Here is a 21,585-nt window from a genome sequence, read left to right as displayed (position 1 = left end):
CTTAGACTATGGATAAAATTGAGAATAACCATGTATAATAGCTAAAAATTTAATTATATTAAAGCACATGAGTTTCCTAATGTATACTACTAATGCCATTATATATTGAAGCATTTATATATATTTTTTGTATTTATTTAGTAATTATTTTATTTGAATATATTTAAGAAAAACATGTCTTTCCCATTGTATACTAATTACATTTTCGCATTTAGCAGACACTTTTATCCAAAGCGACTTACAGCGCATTCTCAGGCTATACATTTTCATTAAATGTTTGACCAGTATGTGTGTTCCCTGGGAATTGAACCCACAACCTTTTTTGCCACTAACGCAATGCTCTACCAGTGAGCCACAGGAACAGGAAAACTATAGAGAACAACATTTTTTTTTATTATTATATATGTACTAATTATTGTATTTATTTAATTTATTAAATATTCTTTCAAGCTAAATATTTAATAGCTACTATTTGATTGTATTTGATGTTCCTCCTAATATATACAAACTTACTTATTATTTGTGTAGAAATATTTTAATATTTTCCTTTATTAATTTTATGTATTATTGTTGACATGTACAATGATGAATGCTAGCAAATAAGATGATAAGTGATATGAATGTCTTGGTGGGGCTAGTAATAGACTGTTCTTACCTGTTTTCTATGGAGAGGTTGTGCTGGGGTGTGGCAGGTTGCTATAATGTTCTGAACAGAGCGTCCGTATTGTCATCATAACACACTGGGAAGGGAAGTACAAAAACACCCTAAACAAATAACTCAATCATATAATTCAAGCTTTCATCATGCTCAATGAGAGCACTTTCATCTATTCATTCATTAGGCTATATTTATAGTCTCTCCAGTCTGTGGCAGTTTTTTAGGCAATTAATTAATTATATAATAATGGGTCAGCCACGATCACAAATGTGGTATTATCATGAAAGTCCACTATTTCTGCGTCAGTCCAGCAGAACTCCAAATCAGCATCTGGGGAGTGTTGAAATATTAGGGGAAATGAGATGACAACCACACATTGACTTTCACAAGTCCTAGTGCACAAGTCAGCATCACTGGTATTATGAGTGTTAGGAAGCCCTGAGTGTTATATTTTTCAACTGCCCTTAGATAGACACTACTTCCCACTTACAAATGGATTCAACAGGAGGTGAGCAGCGCAGCTCTAATAGGTATAACTGGACATGTTACGGTCTGGCTCTAAACCACACCAATTAGCATATCACACCTGATTCTCCTTGAATTCTAATGCCGCACCTTTATTTCGCTCTCTGTTGGATGTATAGAAGGGAAATCAAAAGATGAAGGAAAGGCAATAAAAAGGGACTTAGGAAACTACCTACCATGAGTCATGGTTTGAATAAAATGGCAGATTTCTTGGATTACATCAGCGAGCTCATGATTTACCTGAGAGACTTTATCTTTTCGACATATGATGATGCTGCCATTTACACTTGTTTATATTTTAAGCCAGAGAACATTAAGTGAATAAATGAGCTCTTAGAGGCTGCTCAGCATCAAATCAATTTAAATGACAAACTTTGCAGTGTATGTTGCCTGGTGTCACTTGTGCACAGCAGGTTTAAACACACACACAAAATAAAAATAAAAAAATTGAACAGTTACTGTTAGCTGTATTACCATTTATTGCCTCTTTTAACAATGTTCCTGCATACAATAATTTTACTTATTTTTTATTATTAATGTATTTAAATGGAAATTTCATCATTTAAATTTAAGTTTAAAACATCATTGAAATTCATGGCTTTTTAACACAGCTCATGATTACTTGTCACTTTGGTTGTTATCATCTCACAGAAGGATTTATTTTAAACACTCAACTGATGTTATGAAGTGAATTTGGAATTAAAACATGTTATTAAATGTGGTATTTTCATGCTCTCAGATGGAGCAGCATTTACTACACAAAGCTATAGTTCACTGAGAAGATACGCAAACAGCTGTCATTATCGCAAACGATTTAGTTGATTTCATAATCCTACAATTAGCTTGTCAGAGAACTATGGCTCTGTGTTGTAAATGCTGTTCCACCTGAAAACAGGTGATGGAGATGTACTGCTAATTATAGAACCGGCTTTACTGACTAAATGTGAATAACAATCGCAAAATCGTGTTGGATTAATTGTGCTGCTTAACATCCTGATGTGATGTTAATGTTTAACTTGGGGTTCAATGTGCTGCTTGTTCAAAGTCCCATTTCTCTGACACATGCTCTGAAGGTCATCATCAACATCTGTAAAATCAAATATGTTTTCATTTAGTAAGTTAACAATGAAGAAAAAAAACCATCCATCCAAAACAAGCTCTTTATCTTCTGAAACCAATTTCAAAGCTAAAATGTTTTGAAATGTACTGAGACTAATTTACACACATGAACAATCTTACCTAACCTGTACTGGATACTTAATTGTGCATGCTAATGTAGATTTACATGGGCCATCTAACGTCACTTACAGTAAATTTAATTTCAAATGTTTTAAAAAAATATTGAAATTTTCTTTCTTTTAAATAAAAATAAAAAAATATATAAAAATATATAAAACATAGACTTTAATGTTTTATTTCATTAATGTAAAATAATAATTGAAAACACAGATAGATCTCTTGTCTCTATCTCTACCATTTTTCATATTGTACATTTGTAATGTTATTTTGCTCATTCAAATAGGATTCACATACAATATTTCAGTTTTCTTGTGTAGTATTTTCAATTAGACAAAATACAACATTTTGATATTGGTCATTAATTGGTTATTGACTATGACAGAAAAAGAATTATAATCTAATTGGTATCGGGTAGAATACATTATTCTCTTTTATGCTTGCTTTAAAATGTTTTGAAATGACGCTAATGTGCTGAGGTAATATTTATTTGTGCTCAATAAACATTTCCTATTGATATTCAAGTTGAAAGCAGTTGTGATTAATAGTATTTTTGTGGTGATTTTGAAACTGAGCATTTATTTAAAATATAAATATTTTGTAGCATCATGAATGTGTTTACTAACTAATTTGATCAGTTTAATGCATCCTTGCTGAATAAAAGTATTCATTTATTGTACATTTACAGGTGCATCTCCAGAAATTAGAATGTTATGAAAAATTAATTTATTTCAGCAATTCAACTCAAATTGTGAAACTTGTGTATTAAATAAATTAAATGCACACAGACAGAAGTAGTTTAAGTCTTTGGTTCTTTTAATTGTGATGATTTTGTCTCACATTTAACAAAAACCCACCAATACACTCTCAATAAACTATAATGTGGACATGCCAATCAGCTTATCAACTCAAAACACCTGCAAAGGTTTCCTGAGCCTTCGTCTCTCAGTTTGGTTCACTAGGCTACACAATCATGGGGAAGACTGCAGATCTGACAGTTGTCCAGAAGACAATCATTGACACCCTTCACAAGGAGGGTAAATCAAAAACATTCACTGCCAAAGAAGCTGGCTGTTCACAGAGTGCTGTATCCAAGCATGTTAACAGAAAGTTGAATGGAAGGAAAAAGTGTGGAAGAAAAAGATGCACAACCAACCGAGAGAGCCTTATGAAAATTGTCAAGCAAAATTGAATCACTTGCAGATGTCTGGTTGCACATGTTGGAAGTCCAGCAAGAAGAGGATTGCAGTAGTCCAGCCTAGAAATTACAAGGACCTGGGTGAGAAACTGTGTTGCATGCTCTGTTAGTAGGGGTCTTATTTTCCTGATGTTGTGTAGTGCAAACCTGCATGATCGTGCTGTTTCTGCAATGTGATCTTTAAAGGTCAGCTGATAATCAATGATCACCCCAAGATTCCTGGCTGAACTCGATGAGATTATTGATAAACCCAATTGGATGGTAGACTGTTGCTGGTATTTAAAAAATATCTCACTGATTCCAGAGTTTTGAAAGGTAGTGTATCCATGAGTATATTATATTGTATTTTATTATCTGCATTTTGCATTATTATCCCAGGCTGTTAACAGCTACAACTGAATAGCAACTCATTTTTTTTGCAGTTGTACAACACTTAAAGGGATAGTTCCCTCTCAGATAAAATTTTGGTATGTTTTAGCTTACCTCAAGCACATCCAAGATGTAGGTTTCTCTGTTTCCTCAGTTTTTCCCATTTTGATATTTTTAGGTCAAACTGTTCTTGTCTGTGTCTCACATAATGGATGTCTATGGTCACCACCTCAAAGAGCATGCACAGAGGAGTCAAAATTAAAAAATTCCCCATCGTAAGTACACATTGATGACCTAAGACACGAAACGAGTGGTTTGTGTAAGAAAACAAACAGTATTTATATAGTTTTTACCTCTTGTACAAAACCACTTCCAACTGATCTGAGGGCACGAGTGCTTCCCGATGTGACGTTCGCGCGCGCTCTGGCTTAGTCTGCGCAAACGCGGAAAGAGCCGGAAGTGATCTCTCGCGCGTGTACATCACTCATTGTTTACACTTACTGTCTATGGTTTACACAGATTTCAGAAGTATTACCTTTCACTGTGAAGATCTAAACATATTTAGACGTACAGGAAACTGCAATGGAAGACGATTTCAATATATCCATAGACAACGTAGAATTTTTTTCACAACCATATTAATTTGAACCAGCTACACAGACCAAGTACTCAGGAGCGATCCGCTGCAGCATCACAACTTCAAGCCTCAGAGAGACAGAGATCTCTTCAAAATTGGTGGTGTTTTAGTAGCAAGTGTTGTGAGATGCAAACAGAAGTGGAGAGCATATGTTGTCATGAATGGAACTACAAGATGACAACGAGGACATTGATAGTATCGCATCACACACCTGCCTGACTGAAGATCCTGAGTTTTCTCCACTGTTGAGACCCAGCGTTTTGCATGTTGTGTTTAGTTTGCCACGTATAAACTGGAGGCGATGACCCAATGGCACGCTGTCAATAGAGTGAGTAATGTGTTTTTTAATTTTTTTTTATAATCGCAACGATTATAGGGTGCATTATAAACAAATTAATTAATTACAATTACTGCATTATATTTCATACTGTGCAGATTGGTGGCGTAGCGTGTGGTAAACAATGAGTGATAAAAAAATAAATAAAAAAAAAACATGAGTGATGTTGCGCAGACTAAGCCAGAGCGCGCGCACACGTCACATCGGGAAGCACTCCGGCACTCAGATCAGTTGGACGTGGTTGTGTACAAGAGGTAAAAACGATATAAATACTGTTCGTTTTCTTACACAAACCGCTCGTTTCGTGTTTTAGGTCATCAATGTGTACTTACGATGGGGAATTGTTTAATTTTGACTCCTCTGTGCATGCTCTTTAAAGTGGTGACCATAGACCTCCATTATGTGAGTCACAGACAAGAATGGTTGGACCTAAAAATATCAAAATGGGAAATACTGAGGAAAACAAAGAAACCTACATATTGGATGTCCTTGAGGTAAGCTAAAACATATCAAAATTTTATTTGAGAGTGAACTATACCTTTAATCAAAGAATACTGTATTTAAAATATACTCTAATCGTACAAATAACTGAGACATCAGAGATTTGAATGGGATATGATGACAAAAGCAGTGACAGATAAAAGATGTATAAAAATAGTAGAAATGGAATCTACAGGGCCTGGATCAATGAGTTCAAAACGGAGAGAGTGAAGCATACAAATCAGTCTGGATGATTTTAATTAGTAATGGACTATGTTTAAAAGTTAGATTGAGAAAGTATAGGCATAGAACCTTTAGTCAAAAGTTTAAAACTGTGATTTCTGCCTGATGGATTTGGAACAGCATGCATCTTATTATTCAAGAGCAGAACCGTAAGGCTCAGTTTTAAAGTGTCAGCTCCAGTCTAGTGTAATAAAGGTCACCTCATCTAAGGCATTCAAAATCTGTCTCTCTTTGTTTTTCTTAGAATAATGATAAGCCGTGTATGGTAAAATTTCATCTTCAATTGAGCCTAGCTGCTCTGGTGAGGATAATGAATCACAGCCAATACAACATCAGGGTTTTAAGGACCAGAACATGCCACACAGCATTGATTTCCATGAATTTAGAAGACTTTGAAATATAAAAAAATAAAATAAAACATTATACCCCCCCCCCCAGTCATAACATTAGTACAAATTGCTTTGTTCATTGTTCAATTTGCCAAAAATAAGTATCAAGTAACAGAATTTTTATTTTTTTATCTCTCTCTCTCTCTCTCTCTCTCTCTCTCTCTATATATATATATATATATAAAATTAAATTCTGTTACTATATATATATATATATATATATATATGTGTGTGTGTGTGTGTACATCGCAAGCAAGAAAAAAAAGGTGTATAGATAATGTTCAGAATAACATACTTACATACATCTAACATCCTAATAATATGTACTGTACTCAGTATGCAAATTAAACACAAAATGCATGAAATGTTCAAAATGTGCCACAATGTTCACATTTATTTCTGTGATGGCAAAGCCAAATTTTCTGCAGTCACACACACACACACACACACCACTCTACACACCACTGAATTCTAAATAGTTCATAGAATAATGTGAATAATATAAATGTTGATTTGTCCTATTTTAATAATATATACATGCATGTTTTTATTTGTATTTATCTACTTATTATTATTATTTTATTTGTGTGTGTTTATATATATATATATATATATATATATATATATATATATATATATATATATATATATATATATATATATATATATATATATATATATATATATGTATGTATATGTATATGTATATGTATGTGTGTGTATACTGTAAACACTACACTATGCTTTTGCAATACATTGTAAAAATTTCATGCCAATAATGCACAAACTGAATTGAATTGTATTGAAGAGAGAGAGAGAGAGAGAGAGAGGACCATACTGCCCTCTCTTGGTTAAATCACTAGCCAACACTAGCTATTCATAGATAAACAGCAAAGAATCCAGCGAGGGGCTTCCAGAAGGGCAGCTCTGAGGGAAAGAAGAACACTATCGAAGGAGGAGTTTCTATTCAAACACCGCAGAAAGACGCATTCAGACATAATGAAAATCACTTTCACAGGTTTGGCCAGTTTTGTGGCCACCTTTGGTGTCCTCAGCTTTGTGGGTCTCGTGTTGGCAATTGGAACTGATTTTTGGTACATCATTGACACTTCTAAGAGAGAAAACAGCTCATCTGAGTCTCTGAGCTCACATTCTGGACTGTGGAGGACTTGTAACTGTAAGTCACATTACATGTTTGTGTTTGACATTTTGCTTGTGATTTTAATGCTCGAGGATATCATGTGGATGGATAAAGTTATTCTCTTTTTACAGTTCATAACAAGTGCTGGCCATTTATGAATCCTTATGGAGCAGGAACAAACTTATCAGAATCACAAAGGCAGATACTAAGTAAGATCTGTGTATCATATCATCCTCGTGTCATCCTCATATCTCTTCAATTTGTATTTGTTATAAGCTTCATTCAGCAGACAAAACCAAATCCTTAAAAATATCTATTTTTTATGTTGATTGTTTTATTAAATATGCTATCCAAGGGATGTAAACTCTTGTTGAAGGAAGTATTTGATTTACTTAGTTAAAACTCTTCGGTCCGGCTTTATACTGCTGCAGTACATATGCTCAGAGTTTCATATATGCTAATGAATTCTTTAAATCTTCATTTACAAAGGTTTGATAAATTATACTGTATATGACTTAATATCTGAGATTTCATTTCATTCACTAATCGTTCTTTAAAACGATAATAAAACATGCCTAAACTATAAACAGCACAAAGCATACTGAATAATAATTTTTTAAAGAAAAAATTCACAAATATTCAGGTACCCTATCTGTCGGTCATTACGGGTTATGTCAAACGACATATGGGGTCTCACTTGGGAGGTCAATCATCTCTGAGTTTAAGAGAAAATGCCAATAAAAATTGGCTAGTGGATTTTACATACCTGAGCCACTCCCTGTCCCCACTCATCAGATTTTTGCTTCGGAGTCAAGTAGTCGATGATATATATATTCACTACAAAGCCATTCATCTTTGTGTTTGTGGAGAGCTGTTTCTGGTCAGTGTCAGTACAGCGCAGTACAGCAGTGTCCCTGCAGTTATTCTCCTGGGCGCTTCAGCTGAAAGAGCAGTATTTCCTCAAAGAGCAAATCACGGACGATTCGCGGTTTTTTCAAAATGCCGTTACTTCCGTGTACTTCTGGAAGCGCATATTTCCTGTCCTCGGTTGACAGTCACGAGCATTGTCTTCAGTGTCAGTTTCCTCCAACGCGCTGAAGCGGCACTCATGGATGATTCATGCGTCAGTTGTGGGCGTATGAGCATGGCATCGCTGCGATTGAACATCAGGATGGAGGTGACTACACCACCCAGCCCTGAGCACCTGCGGCTGGATGATTGTTTTCTCTGCGCAACGCAGCTCACGACCGCATCCTGCTCTGGTTCCTTTCTTCTCTGAGGTGCATGAAGAGGTAATAAAGGCGTGGATGGCCACTTTTATGTCCAGAAGCCGCTGATCTCCCTCTTCCATACTCACGACCCTCGATGGTGGGGCAGCCAAGGGGTACGTGGACATTCCCCAGGTGGAGAGAGCGGTTGTGGTGCACTTTGCTCTCGCTGCCAAAGCTTACAGTGCTGCGGGCCAAGCTGCCTCTGCCCTGCATGCTAGGGGTGGGACAGTTCAACGGAGTTTCGGGGCATGCCTTGCGCGGCCCAACTTGTCCCCGTTGGCTCATTTGGAAGGTTTGACTTAGCTACGTGATTCAGTTCGTTCGGCGACCTCCCAAATTCAGTGGCGTTCTTGAGACTTTGGTGGCAGTCCGGTACGCCTCTGTCTTGTGTGAGGAGATTGCTGTCTTGTTGGCGAAGGATGCAATCGAGCTGGTCCCTCGGGTCGAGATGAGGAGTGGTTTTTACAGCCCATACTTCATCATACCCAAGAAAATCTGTGGCCTTCGACCTATCCTGAATCTGCGAGTTTTGAATTGGGCCTTGCACAAGCTCCCATTCAAGATGTTGACGCAGAAATTTATTATCAAATGCGTTCAAGCCCAGGATTGGTTTGCAGCGATTGACTTGAAGGACGCATACTTTCCTGTATTTATCCTTCCTCGCCACAGACCATTTCTGTAGTTTGAGGGATGGGCATAGCATGTCAAAGTCCTCCCCTTTGGGCTCTCCATGTCCCCCTGTGTCTTCATGAAGGTCGCGGAGGGCACCAGAGGAGAGGGAACTGGTTCTGTTGGTTGCACCTTACTGGCCCACTCGGACCTGGTTTTCGGAGCTCATGCTGCTCATGACAGCCCCTACCTGGCGCATGCTCCTGAGGAGGGAGCTTCTCTCTCAGGGGCAGGGCACCATATGGCACCCGCATCCAGATCTTTGGAACCTCCATGTGTGGCTTCTGAATGGGACATGGCAGACCAAGTGGTGAACCTTCAAGTATTGCCCAAGGAGGAGGCAGATCGTTGTGTCCCACAAGAGTGCTTCGCATATACATGGACCACACCCAAAGTGTCAGAAGCTCTGAGCAGCTCCTGGTCTGCTTTGGGGTCAGCAGAAAGGAAGGCTGTTTCCAAGCAGAGGTTGGCCCAATGGATAGTGGATGCCATCACCTAGGCGTACCATTCACAGGGGGAACCATGCCCTCTAGGGGTGAGGGCTCAACTCCACATGGAGTGTTGCCTCCTCCTATGCGCTTGCGCATGGCGCCTCTCTGGCAGACATCTGTCGAGCTGCAGGCTGGGCAACACCTTCTAACCTTGGTGTAGAGCTGGTTTCTTTCCCTGTGTTGGGTAATAGGTAATTGGCAGGAAGAACTGGCTCTGTGTCATGCTTGCTGCACTATTCGCCCTTACATGGGGATGTAAGGTTTTTTTTCTCCCAGTAGAGTTCCCTGGTTGCTGTGCCCTTGTTGAGCATCCTCCAGCACCCTCTTTGGTCAGACTTGGCAGAGCAGTCTGTTGCCAGGCCCAGTACTGGTGTTGGCATGCCCAGAGTCCCAGTTAGCCCCAATACTGGGCTACGTGCCCATATGGCTTGATTCCCTATGGGTATACCACATGGGTATACCTATATTCCACATGTGTATTCTTCCACGATAAGGTTTCCCTCTTGGTAAACCTGTGTCTTCTCTTGACCCGCTCTGTTAGTCACTTCTGGCAGCTGTTCCATTCTAAGGTAGGACCTGCTTCAGAGACCCATTCCATATGTAGTATTGCTCCCTGGGTCAAGTCAAGTCAAGTCAAGTCACCTTTATTTATATAGCGCTTTAAACAAAATACATTGCATCAAAGCATCTGAACGACATTCATTAGGAAAACAGTGTGTCAATAATGCAAAAAGACAGTTCAAGGCAGTTCATCATTGAATTCAGTGATGTCCTCTCTGTTCAGGTAAATAGTGTCTGTGAATTTATTTGCAATCAAGTCAACAATATCGCTGCAGATGAAGTGGCCAGTCCATATCAGTATCTCCACGTCACCTCCCTACGAGTATGATTTGGTCTCCGTAGTGACCTTTTTCCTAGGCTCACTTCCCCATCGTCTGCCAAGCTCAAAGAACAAATAAGAAATATTTGAAGCAATCTTTGACTGAAGATTGAAATCCCATTCCAAAAACTTTTGTGGATGGAACAGCAGCATGGCCCTCTCCAGCAGCAATGTACTCAACATTTTGAGCCCCTTCAGTACCAAGGTCAGTTAATTTGTGCTGGGACTTTGGGAAGGTTATGACCATAAGTGTAGCTTTTGGGACACACGTGGCTTGTTAACAATTGCAGTGCAACAGGGTTGGGACGTGTTCAGGTTGTGGCATTTTCCATGGACCCCATATGTTGTTCGACCTAACTCATACTGACCAACAGATAGAGAACATCTCAGTTACGTACATAATCTGAGACGTTATGTCCCCATGCCACAACCTTGAATCATTCGCTGTTGCTGGGACACTTTCTCTGTACCTCAGTGTAAAACCTGAAGAGTGGATGCACCTGTCACCTATTTATCCCTGTAGGCACAGGGAGTGGCTTAGGTATGCAAAATCCACTAGCCAATTTGCATTTGTGTTTTCTCTTAAACATGCCAAAAATAAGTATAAAGTAACAGAAAAATCCATATAGCAAGAAAAAAAGAAGGTGTATAGATAATTGTCACACTACACGAGGAGTCAAGGAGCCAGGAACGAGGGGACGAGGAATTCATGAAATGAGAGTCTTTGATAATACAAATGGGAATCGGAGCACATGGAAGACATCCAGGAACCGACAAACACAAGCTGAAAGGACTAGGGCTTATAAAGACAGGATAATTGGGTAAACACAGGTACATAGAATAACTTATTTACAAGGACACCGAACACAGAGGGAAAACACAGAATAATGAGTCCAGGGGCTCATGACTCATTACTCTCATTACTCCTCCTCCTGGAAGGTGCACCCTTGCACCATAAGAACAACATGGGGAGGGGAGTGTGTGGTAACTAGGGAGGAGGCTCATGAGGAGGACGGATATCCGAGAGGGGGCCAGCAGACAAAGTCCAGGGAGGAGACAATGGAGGGAGGATATAGGAGGAGCTTGGAGCAGGAGGAGAGCAACTGGACCCAGGCCACAGCCATGATGTCGACCCACGGTGGAGCAAACAAAGGGAGGAGCCATGGAGGAGGAATGGCTGCTGACTCCAGGGGGGCAACCAATGGCCGCAAAGCAGGTGGAGGAGGAGCCCGAGGTGGAGACAGAGAGCCAATGAGCCAGGGGGAAAGAAAAGTGTCCGTTGCTACCTTGGGCTCCTCTTCCATCTGCTCCGCCACCGTTGGTCGGCCCCTTTCCTCCTCCATGGCTCCTCCCCCTGTCGACATCATGGCTGTGGCCTGGGGCAACGGGACTTCTCCTGCTCCAAGCTCCTCTTATCTCCTCCATGGCCCCTCCCTCCATCGTTCGAGGAGCAGGCCCTGGAGGACAGTTAATTTTGCTTGGGCACTTTCAAATTCACTTTCAAAAACCGACAAACACAAACTGAAAGGACTAGGGCTTATAAAGACATGATAATTGGGGACACAGGTGCATATAATAACTAATTAACAGGGACACGGAACATATGTGGATTGAAAACACAATTCAATGACTCCAGTGGCGTGACAAAAATAATAATTTTAACACATCTGTGATAACTGCACACAGATTAAATATGTATTTAAAAATCTCAGACTGTCAGAACAAGGTGTTTTAAGACCATTTTCACCTGAATGGCTTAATGTAAAGTTCCTAAAGACACTGAACACAATGGCTTTAAAATGCCCTATTATCTTTAAATTGTCATGGAAACACTCTTCAATCAGAGGAAAGAAACAGCTTTGGTAGAAACACAGCTTCATGTGTTTCTCTAATAATATTGTGAGCCCACCTGCCAGCAGACTCCAGAACATTATTTTCCTTTGTTTTTTTTATTTTTTATTTTCCTAATCTAAACATGGCTGTTGGCTATACACAATATCACTCAAAATTTCATGTCTTTTTATTGCTAAATAATTACCAGTGACAAGATCCAGGGGGCGTGGTTGGATCCAGATCCAACTCCTCCCCCCTTACATATACCTAAACCTACCCGTCTCCACCCCCTGATCCCTAAAACCACTCATCTCCACCCCTTAAGCTACCAGACTCCATCCTTAGATGTGGATCCAACCACACCCCCTTGATCTTGGGTTCTGCAGTTAGGGCCTACTGATGATTGTAAAAAAGCCATTGAGAAAAGCAAAATTAATTTGAGATAAAGTCTTCTTATCTATCCCGTACATCATACACTATCAAATATATTCTTGTCTGAGACATTCAAGGCACTTGTGTAGGTCTAATGAGATTTAAAAATTCACATGCTCATTGTCCACACCTTAAACATTATCTATATAGGCCTACCTGCCACAAGAGACTATAATGAGGTTTTAAAACCAAGATTATCTAAGATTTAAGATTTACCTCTTAACTGGCAAAATTGGATTTAGTTTCTGCTTTTGAACAACTTAATAAGCCTGGGTTGCCAGGATGTTGCTTTGATTAGATAGTAGTTGCTGCACAAAACTCAGCTAAATTCCCCCCTAAAGGTAATTATGTTTATGGCTGCTCCAAAAATAGTGCAGAGTAATGTCAGAAATACAGTGAAAATAATAGCTGGTTTGATTATAATATGTCAGTGTAATCTTTGTTTTTCAACCCAAATGCTGGGTTGAGACCGTTGGGTAAGACTTTGGGATGTTTTAACCCAAGTTTGGATTGAAAATTTGTCTCGATTATAACCCAGCGGCGCTGGGTTGGGAACGCGGACGTGAAGGAGAGCAAGCACGTCACGTTAAGATCGTACGTCTCCAGTGCGGGCAGCTGCCATTTTCTCAGTGTGAAAGAAGCGAGAAGCGAGTGAAAGACATTATGGTAAGTAAAGATTCAAAATGTGTTTACTTCACATTTTGATGCAACAACAGTATGATTACATGTTCATATTTTAACTATTGATGTCCCTTTTTTCTTTGCAGAACTCAAACTAACTTTGGAGTTAAGGACACAGAAGTCTTCAGAAGAGAGAGAAAGAAAGGGAAAAGGTCACACAAAAAAATAATTTACTTGCCCTCATGTCATTCCAAACCTATAAGACTTATGTTTACAACACAAATGAATATATTTTTAATTTTCTCATAATTTTGTTAATCCATTTATAGTCTAGATAATCATTATTTCCAAGCCTCATAAATATAATTATTGTAGAATTAATTCATTCCGATATTTATATATGAATAAATCTGCATAGAATCCACCTATTCTTCAATGTGTAACTATAGGCGAGACCTCCGGTTCATGGGAATAACGTAATGTTTACTATTTTAACGGGACATGTTCAAACAAGAATATCTATGCTAGAGCTCTTTTCAATGACTGCATTATAATCCTTGTGATTATTTTCTTTTTTCTCTTTGCATTTCACTGTATAAACATCAACATTTCATTATTTATTATTACACTGGAATGAGAGTATAGTCCCTAGTCATATCGGCCTAAAAAATCGCAACTTTTCATTTTCCGTCAGTCTTAGTAAAAAATGTAACTACAGAAGATTCGAGTTTTAAATAGGAAAAATACAGAAACTCTTTGGTCATTTTTCAGCGAGATCCTGTGCTATAGCTAGATGGTAAAACATCACTGCTTAACTCTAGGGTAGTTGGAAAATGAGGCCATTTTCAAAAATAGTGTAGTGTTCCTTTAAGTATAAATCCTCTCATGCAAGTCCAGTCTTGTCAGTGAAATCTTTTCTTTTCTCAAAAAAATCTGTAATTTGTTGGTTAAAAAGGTTAAGAAGGCTTGTATTCACTGCAGAGTCATGTAAATTGATGACCATATTATAGAAGGAGTTATTGGTTTTTACCATATTCAGGCAAGACTTGTCATATTGCTCATTTGTTGGTTTTGATTGCTTTTATTATCCTCATGTGTCCTTTGGACAAAATTCGCTTTAGAGATAAGCTTCTGGCAGTTGACTAAATGTGAAAAGTAAATGTAAGTATAAACCTATGCTTTGCATGATATAACATTATTGTTGTTATTATGAACTATTATTCACTGCATAATATAAAATTGTGTTTAAATGTTTTAGATCATTGTTTTAATATCACAAATTGTGTTTGTTTACAGGGTGACCTAACTATTGTGACGAGCTGATAGAGTGGACACTTGAGCTGTGAGGAGGAAGACAGATTGATGGTTTTCATGTTGAATGCAGTTTTGTTCATATCAATACTACCGATTCAATTTAACCTTAACTTCTGTCAGGTTAAAACTTAATCTTGTCCTGTTTGTTAATTTTTTTTCTCTTCTATATTTTATAACTCCTAGAGTCAAAACTGTGAATTGTGCAGCAAATACAGTTAATGTTATGGAGACTAAATTGTATTACAGAGCAGCAGAAACTTGGAAGTAGCATTCAGTCATACTTTATTTTTAACATTTTTAATAGACCAAATATTACTATTCTATACCACTGGAGGTATGCATGTTTTGTTGATTAATGTCAGTCATAACAATTTTTTTTTTTTTTTTTTTTTTTTTTTTTTTTTTACTGAATGCACCTTTAAAAACTTTTCTTGTGAATGTGACTGATTCACTTTATTTTATGTTGTAAAAATAAACAGTTTAATTCTATTTTAGTTGTGTGATTTGTGATAAAGGTATAGGCCAGAAGTTCTCAACACCGGCGCTCGAGGCACTTAGCTTGTCCAGATGGGTTTGAATAGGAAAACAGCGCTAAACTTTGCCTTAAAGTTGAAACCCCTGGTAAAGAAAAAAAAAATGAACATAGTTTATGTTGTTATATTAATCAAAAAGAAATTGGTGATGTTTACATAATCATAAGGAGTAATAGATATTCATAAAACTAAGTAAATGGAAATCTAAAAAAATAAAATAAAAATACAATCAACTTATTTACTTTAATATTTTAGTTTACAGTAAATAATTCAATTTACTTAATATTTTGATAAATGCAAAGTAAATGCAAGACATTATTATAAAATAATAAATAAACTTTACATAATTGCTTTGAATATACAAAACTTCTAAATGAAAAAGACATAATAATTACGCAATTAAAGTGCAATTAGATTTAATTTCTTAAATGAATGTTAATTTAATTAGATTTTACTTGATAATAGCACGTAAGCTGTACTTGATATTAGAGCAGTAAAATTTACTTAAAATGTGTTATTGTAAATTGTTCCAAGGATTGTTTTTTTCAAGTAAATCTTACAAGTTATAGGCTAATTCCTGGAAACTGTCAAAGGGTATAATGTATTAACAAAGTCTCAAGAGCTGAGCTTTGACTTGCCAGTCTACACAAAGAAAGTCAAATTAGCTTTTCACATTCACTCACCTGCATCACCTATTTCCTTTTATAAAAATCGGCTAATTACTAGGGAAGGGCTGCTCAAGAAATGTAGGATTAAGTCATTAGAAGGCCTGTGAATGATTGTGAATAATTTTTTTAATAGTCCAATATCAGAATTGTCAAAAATGCGCCAGCTGCTAAATGCATACTCTGGCATAAATGGCAACTTGAATGGCATACAAATGGCATACAATATTTCATCATGGTCAACACAATGGGAACAAAAACATTCTCTTGAAATGCTCTTTGAAATGATCCTGATTAGCCGTACTGATTACCATTCTTAATGAACAAACAAAACCTTTTTAAATGCCACAAAGGTTTTCATTAATTAATTGGGTAAATTCCAACTTTACGCTCAGAAACACACAGATTTTCCATAATTGCCCCAATGTAGTAATGCAGTAATTTTTTGCAGTTTTTGTTGTTGCTTATTTTCAAATGTGTCCTATTAGCGTGACAAAGAATAGACCCATTAGTGAAAAAATCAGCATGCTTTGGTTGGGATTGTGACTGGCACTGACGGATCAAGTACTCTTCTCTTTCCAGACATGCAAGGAACGTTCATCGTCCTGCTGCCCCTCAGTGTGATTGTGCTGTTTATTGGAGGAATGCTGGGCTTCATCAGTATGTTGGCAAGGGCCTACCTGCTGCTCCTCCTGACCGGAGTGCTGCTTCTGTTCGGTGGTGAGCATCACCCCCGCTTTCACCTCTGTGAGCCATGAATATTTATTCTGCCCAAGTCATGCTTGACAGAGCATCTGGAACTCTGGACGGTTTTGATAGTAATAAATAAGCTTCGCAAACAACAACAACAAAAAATTACATTTGAAAACACTTGTAAACAGAGATACATTTTATTGATTACATGAAGATTTTAATATATTGATTCTCCCTGATTCCTCCAAGTTTGAAATGTTCCTTTCTAAAATAGCCTTATTTACACTTCGAAACTCTTCCAGTTTAGTGGATATTTACACAAAGACCAGTCATTGGTCAGGTGGCTGTAATTACACAATCACATAGCATTTGACCACTGGATTTACAAAAATCATTTTAATGTAAAAAGTTTTTCAACATTGTATCATCTACATCTACTTAAATTATCACTCAGAGGGTTAATCATGTATTACTTTGTCTTTGGAATGCTTTAAGCGCAAAAGCGCTATTTATCGCAACAATTCATGTTAATTCTCATTTACATTACATATAGTGCAGGGATTCCAAAACTTGTCAGCCAAATCTCTTTCACCTAATATATTTATTTCAAGTTCCCTCTCAGATTTTTAGGTAATAAGTTAATAATTAAGTAACATGGTTCTCTGATGACACACAACATGCAGTCAAACAAATAAAATATATTTTTAGTAAGCGTTTTATTCTGATTTGTGTTATTTTAACATGATTTTTTTCTTTTTGTATTGTACATTTTTATAATTTAATTATAAGCATTTTATTCCATTTCATTCATTTAATCTGGGGCTTCACTCCCCAGTAGTTCATGAGCCCCAGCTCGGGAAACCTTGACATAATGTTAATATGCATTTTTATATCAACATATACATCAACTTATAATTTATTACATTTATTAGAATTTATTACAGTTTCTATTACAATTTTATCAGAATGTATGACAGTTTTAAATTACATGAGGGTTAGTATATGATGACAAATTAATTTTTCGGGTGAACTATCCCTTTAATGTTTTTTCCTTTTTTTTTAATTGATATGGATTTTTTCATTTAAAATATTGCTTGCTTGTGTGATATTGCTAAACTAGATCATGTCATATAAATATGAGACAAAAACTCATACAGGGTTATTTTTCGCTTAGGGGCATACTGTATAACTACATTCTATAGGCTACATCATGCAGTAAATAATGCAATAAAAAAATCATGTCAATGCCATAATTCTGCAATAAGAAATTTTATCACCATTGGAGCAAAACAATTTTTCAGTCAGGGTGTCAATTTCAAGGTTGAACAAAAAAGGAAATTGCTTACAAGTTACTTTATTTATTGCTAACAAAGGTCTGAATGGTTTTCTGATCTGTCAAACACATGTGGTCGTTGACTTTATTTAGTAGGCCAACTTGTTAGCAACCACACACATAACACCGGCTTCAAAACTCATATATGAGGCATGACTGTGTGCAGTTTATGCTTTACAACAAAAGTGAAAGTCTTTCAAATAATGCTTACTGTATTTTACTCAGCTTTGTACGTTTGTAATGCTGGCGCCAGTTTGTAGAACAATCTTTTATTATATAACTTTAAAAAGCTAAGGGGACTTGGGAGCATTGACAATGGAATAGATTTTTATTCAGACCCATTTAACTGGTGCTACTCTGTTACACATACACTTGTTCATGTTTTAAAAGGAAATATCTACCCACATCATTTGTGAGAAAATATAGGTTCACTTGAAATTCCTCTCAGGATGAAAGCCTTTCTCTTTTTTAAGATTCACTCAGTACCTAGAACAGAAAGAAATTAAATTGTATGTTGCTTTGCAGATGCCATGGTAACAGCTAAACCCAACATGGATTTTGAACTTCATCAGATTGATATGAACACATGCAATTACTGCAAAGCAGCGTTTCCTTTAAATGTCACCAAACTACAGATCACAGCCAATAAATTACTGAAATTCTTGGTGATTATTCATCAGCAAGAAATGATTGGCTGATGATGAAGGCGGTTCTCAAAGGTCATGGGCCTTTTCATATAAAAAGAGCAGCATCATGAATGACTTGCTTTTAAGTACAGAGACCCTCATTGTGGAGGGTTGCATTAGACTTCACTGTCACTGCTGCAAAGACGGCGGAACAAATCTATTCACAAAATATGTGTTTCCATTGACAAAGAGACATTTTACTGCCAGTCAAACATTTGGACACACCTTCTCCCTTATATTAAAGTTTTTTTTTTTTTTCATTTTAGAAGTATAGTAAAGTAATAAAACTATGAAATATGAGTTTAGTAACCAAAAAATAAATACAAATAAATAAATCAAATATCAAAATACATTGGAAAATATAAAATATAATAATATTATAATAATAAAAATGAGTACTTAAAGTTGAAGTATGCTGATTTGGCGCTACTAGTGTCACTAAGCATAACTACAAAAATAAAGCACATTTTCAAACAACCTTTACTTTTACAACCTTACTATTTAATCTGGGCTTGATAGTAAAGAGTTAACATTTTTGTCAAAAACTTAAGTTTAGCTTTATCTGTTGAGAAGGATCTCTGTGAGTTTGACTTCTCGATCGAAACCCATTGTGTTCAATTCTGCCGTCTTGTAAAAGCACCGCCAGAGTTCGCCTTTGCTTTACTCTGTTGTCTGTCTCTGTATATTTTGACCAGTCTTTGATATTTGGCTTGCACTTCTGTCACTAAATCTGATTTTCTTTTCCTAAATTCTTAAAGGGATAGTTCTCCTTCCTCTGCTCATGCTCAAGTTGTTCCAAACCTGTAGGAATTTCTTTTTTTCTGTTGAACACAAAGGAAGATTGTTGGTAACCAAACAGTCGATGGTAGCCATCATTGTATTTTTGTCCATATACTATAGAAGTCAGTGGCTGTCATCAACTGTTTGGTTACCAGCATTCTTCAAAATATATAATTTTTTGTGCTCAACAAAAGAAACTTATACAGAATTGTAATGACCTAAAAGGTTGCAGAAACATTGGCATCATTGTTGAGAGAACTATCACATGTCCCATGAACTATCCCTGAGCAGGCCGCTGTTTAGATGGTGCCTGGGTGGCTCAATTGTTTATATTTATGGGGGAGAGATAAACCCATAAATGGTATACTTATAGTATTCAACTCAGTGAACTATAAACTGGGTTAAGAGAATATATTCTGACATAAAACAATTGTAAACGTAACCATTTATCAGGTGTGATTACTGGCCAGGATCCGTACAATGTATGAATTTATGGTCTTCTCCAATATAAAACCACTGGAGAATGTCTTACAAACATCTGTCTTCCTGCTCTGTTCTTACAGCTATGCTCTCATTGGCTGGAATTTGTGTCTACATGGCATACTCCGCAGCTGCCTTCAAAGAGGCTGTGGACATCTCTGGCCACAAAACCCTGGAGGACATTGAGATTTACTTTGGCTGGTCTCTGATTTTAGCATCTGTTTCTTTTGTTGGAGAACTGTTTACTGCAGTGGGGTTCCTGCTTACCTCAGCCAGAGTGAGCCAGCTGACCAATCAGGAAGAACATGAATACTGACATGCTCTGAATCAGGACAGGAGAGGATTACATCACGTGAAGGCGCTGAAAATGCCACACAAACACTGAAAATTAAATTGGTCTTTACATTTTAAAATGAAAAATGTTTATGGACATTTCAGGACATTTCAGTGTTCAATTTTCGCAAGGCACGCCAAGGGTCAGTCTTTGAGGTTATATAACAATAATAACAATAATTACATGTGGAAATGTAAAAATGTCTTCAAGTGACTGGTTGAACTGCCAAAAGAAGCATGGGAACCCCTGATGTAAAGAAAAAAAACATTGCAACCTAATTTTTACAGTACATTTGCTTACTGTCTTTTAATTATGTTATTTATGTTCATTTTGTCTGATTTGTGTCAGTAAAACATAATAAAATATTGTCCCCCCCCCCCTTTTTTGTTTTCATTTCATATCTTCTTTTCTTAATGTTTATTTATTAATTTTTTGTTGAGAGGTCTTGCCCTCTGATTTACTTTTTGAATGCCAATTTATATATCCATCATACATGTTGAAGTGTATGTAGAGTGCTAATTTAGACCTCAGATAAGAAGAAACGACAGTGATTGCAAATATATTCCTAATCAGTTACTACCAATTTGCCTAATTAACAGTCTGAGCTTCGGAAATCTACTTACATCTAGATCTCGCTGAATACATGCTTGTATTTATACTGTTTTATTAGGACTAAAACCTTTAATTTTCCCAGATCAGGAAGTGGCAAACAAGAATAAATTATGACTATAGCACAAATGAATGGTTTCTGATAGCATTGTATTATTTTGGGAATTACACACTGCAATTTTGGAAACAGCCTTGCTGCATCTGTCTGATTGATAGATAACTGATTTCTACTGATCGAAGAGACTTGTAGAAAATATTCTTTAGGATATCCAATGCTTTCTCCAATGCAAAGTTTCTTGCTACAGAATTTTCATCAAATGTTTTGATCCCGGCGATCTAAGAAGTGGAAAGTATTGATTTTGGGCTTGCGTGAGATGACTCAGAAATAATACAAATCAGAATGAATGTAAACAAACAGATGATGATGAATTCTGAATAGGATCAGCTTGATCTTAAATCTCATAATTTAAATCTAAATCTACAAAATAATTGTATTCTTCCCTTGCATCTACGTCTGAAGTGCATTCTTGAATATATGAATTTGGATTTTACATTATGATTACTATTATCATAAAGTTTCTAATAAGGCCATATTACACAGAAAGAAAATAGTTTTGGATGGAGATTAGCTTGCAGTATATATATCACACTGATGATGATATCAACTTATCAGCTTTGGTTATAAAAGGAATAGTTCACCCCAAAATTTTAATTTTGTTTCTTCATCAGAACAGATTTGTTGTAATTT

At 36.7% G+C, this 21,585-nt stretch overlaps 1 protein-coding gene across 2 annotated transcripts; it reads left to right on the top strand.

Annotated features, from left to right (window-relative positions):
- The first annotated feature begins 6,978 nt into the window (after positions 1-6,978).
- On the top strand, positions 6,979-20,590 carry LOC113043028 (transmembrane protein 114). Of its 2 annotated transcripts, XM_026202128.1 has the most exons (4): positions 6,979-7,249; positions 7,345-7,422; positions 16,505-16,642; positions 19,978-20,590. In XM_026202128.1, the coding sequence occupies exons 1-4, from the start codon at positions 7,072-7,074 to the stop codon at positions 20,208-20,210; spliced, it is 627 nt and encodes a 208-aa protein (XP_026057913.1). In that variant the 5' UTR covers positions 6,979-7,071; the 3' UTR covers positions 20,211-20,590. The 2 variants fall into 2 exon arrangements, with proteins under 2 accessions (XP_026057913.1, XP_026057920.1); XM_026202135.1 differs by lacking the exon at positions 7,345-7,422.
- The last annotated feature ends 995 nt before the right edge of the window (positions 20,591-21,585 follow it).

The sequence above is a fragment of the Carassius auratus genome, chromosome 3, assembly GCF_003368295.1.
Source record: "Carassius auratus strain Wakin chromosome 3, ASM336829v1, whole genome shotgun sequence".
NCBI classification, from domain to species: Eukaryota; Metazoa; Chordata; class Actinopteri; order Cypriniformes; family Cyprinidae; genus Carassius; species Carassius auratus.
The sequence above is the reverse complement of the archived record's forward strand: the minus strand, read 5'-3'. Positions and strand labels throughout refer to the sequence as shown.

Bases quoted from the DNA above. Each gene is read 5' to 3' on its own strand.
- LOC113043028 (XM_026202128.1), top strand. From the start codon at position 7,072: ATGAAAATCACTTTCACAGGTTTGGCCAGTTTTGTGGCCACCTTTGGT. The intron at 7,423-16,504 runs GTAAGATCTGTG...TTCTCTTTCCAG, and splicing joins ATCACAAAGGCAGATACTAA to ACATGCAAGGAACGTTCATC. The intron at 16,643-19,977 runs GTGAGCATCACC...CTGTTCTTACAG, and splicing joins AGTGCTGCTTCTGTTCGGTG to CTATGCTCTCATTGGCTGGA.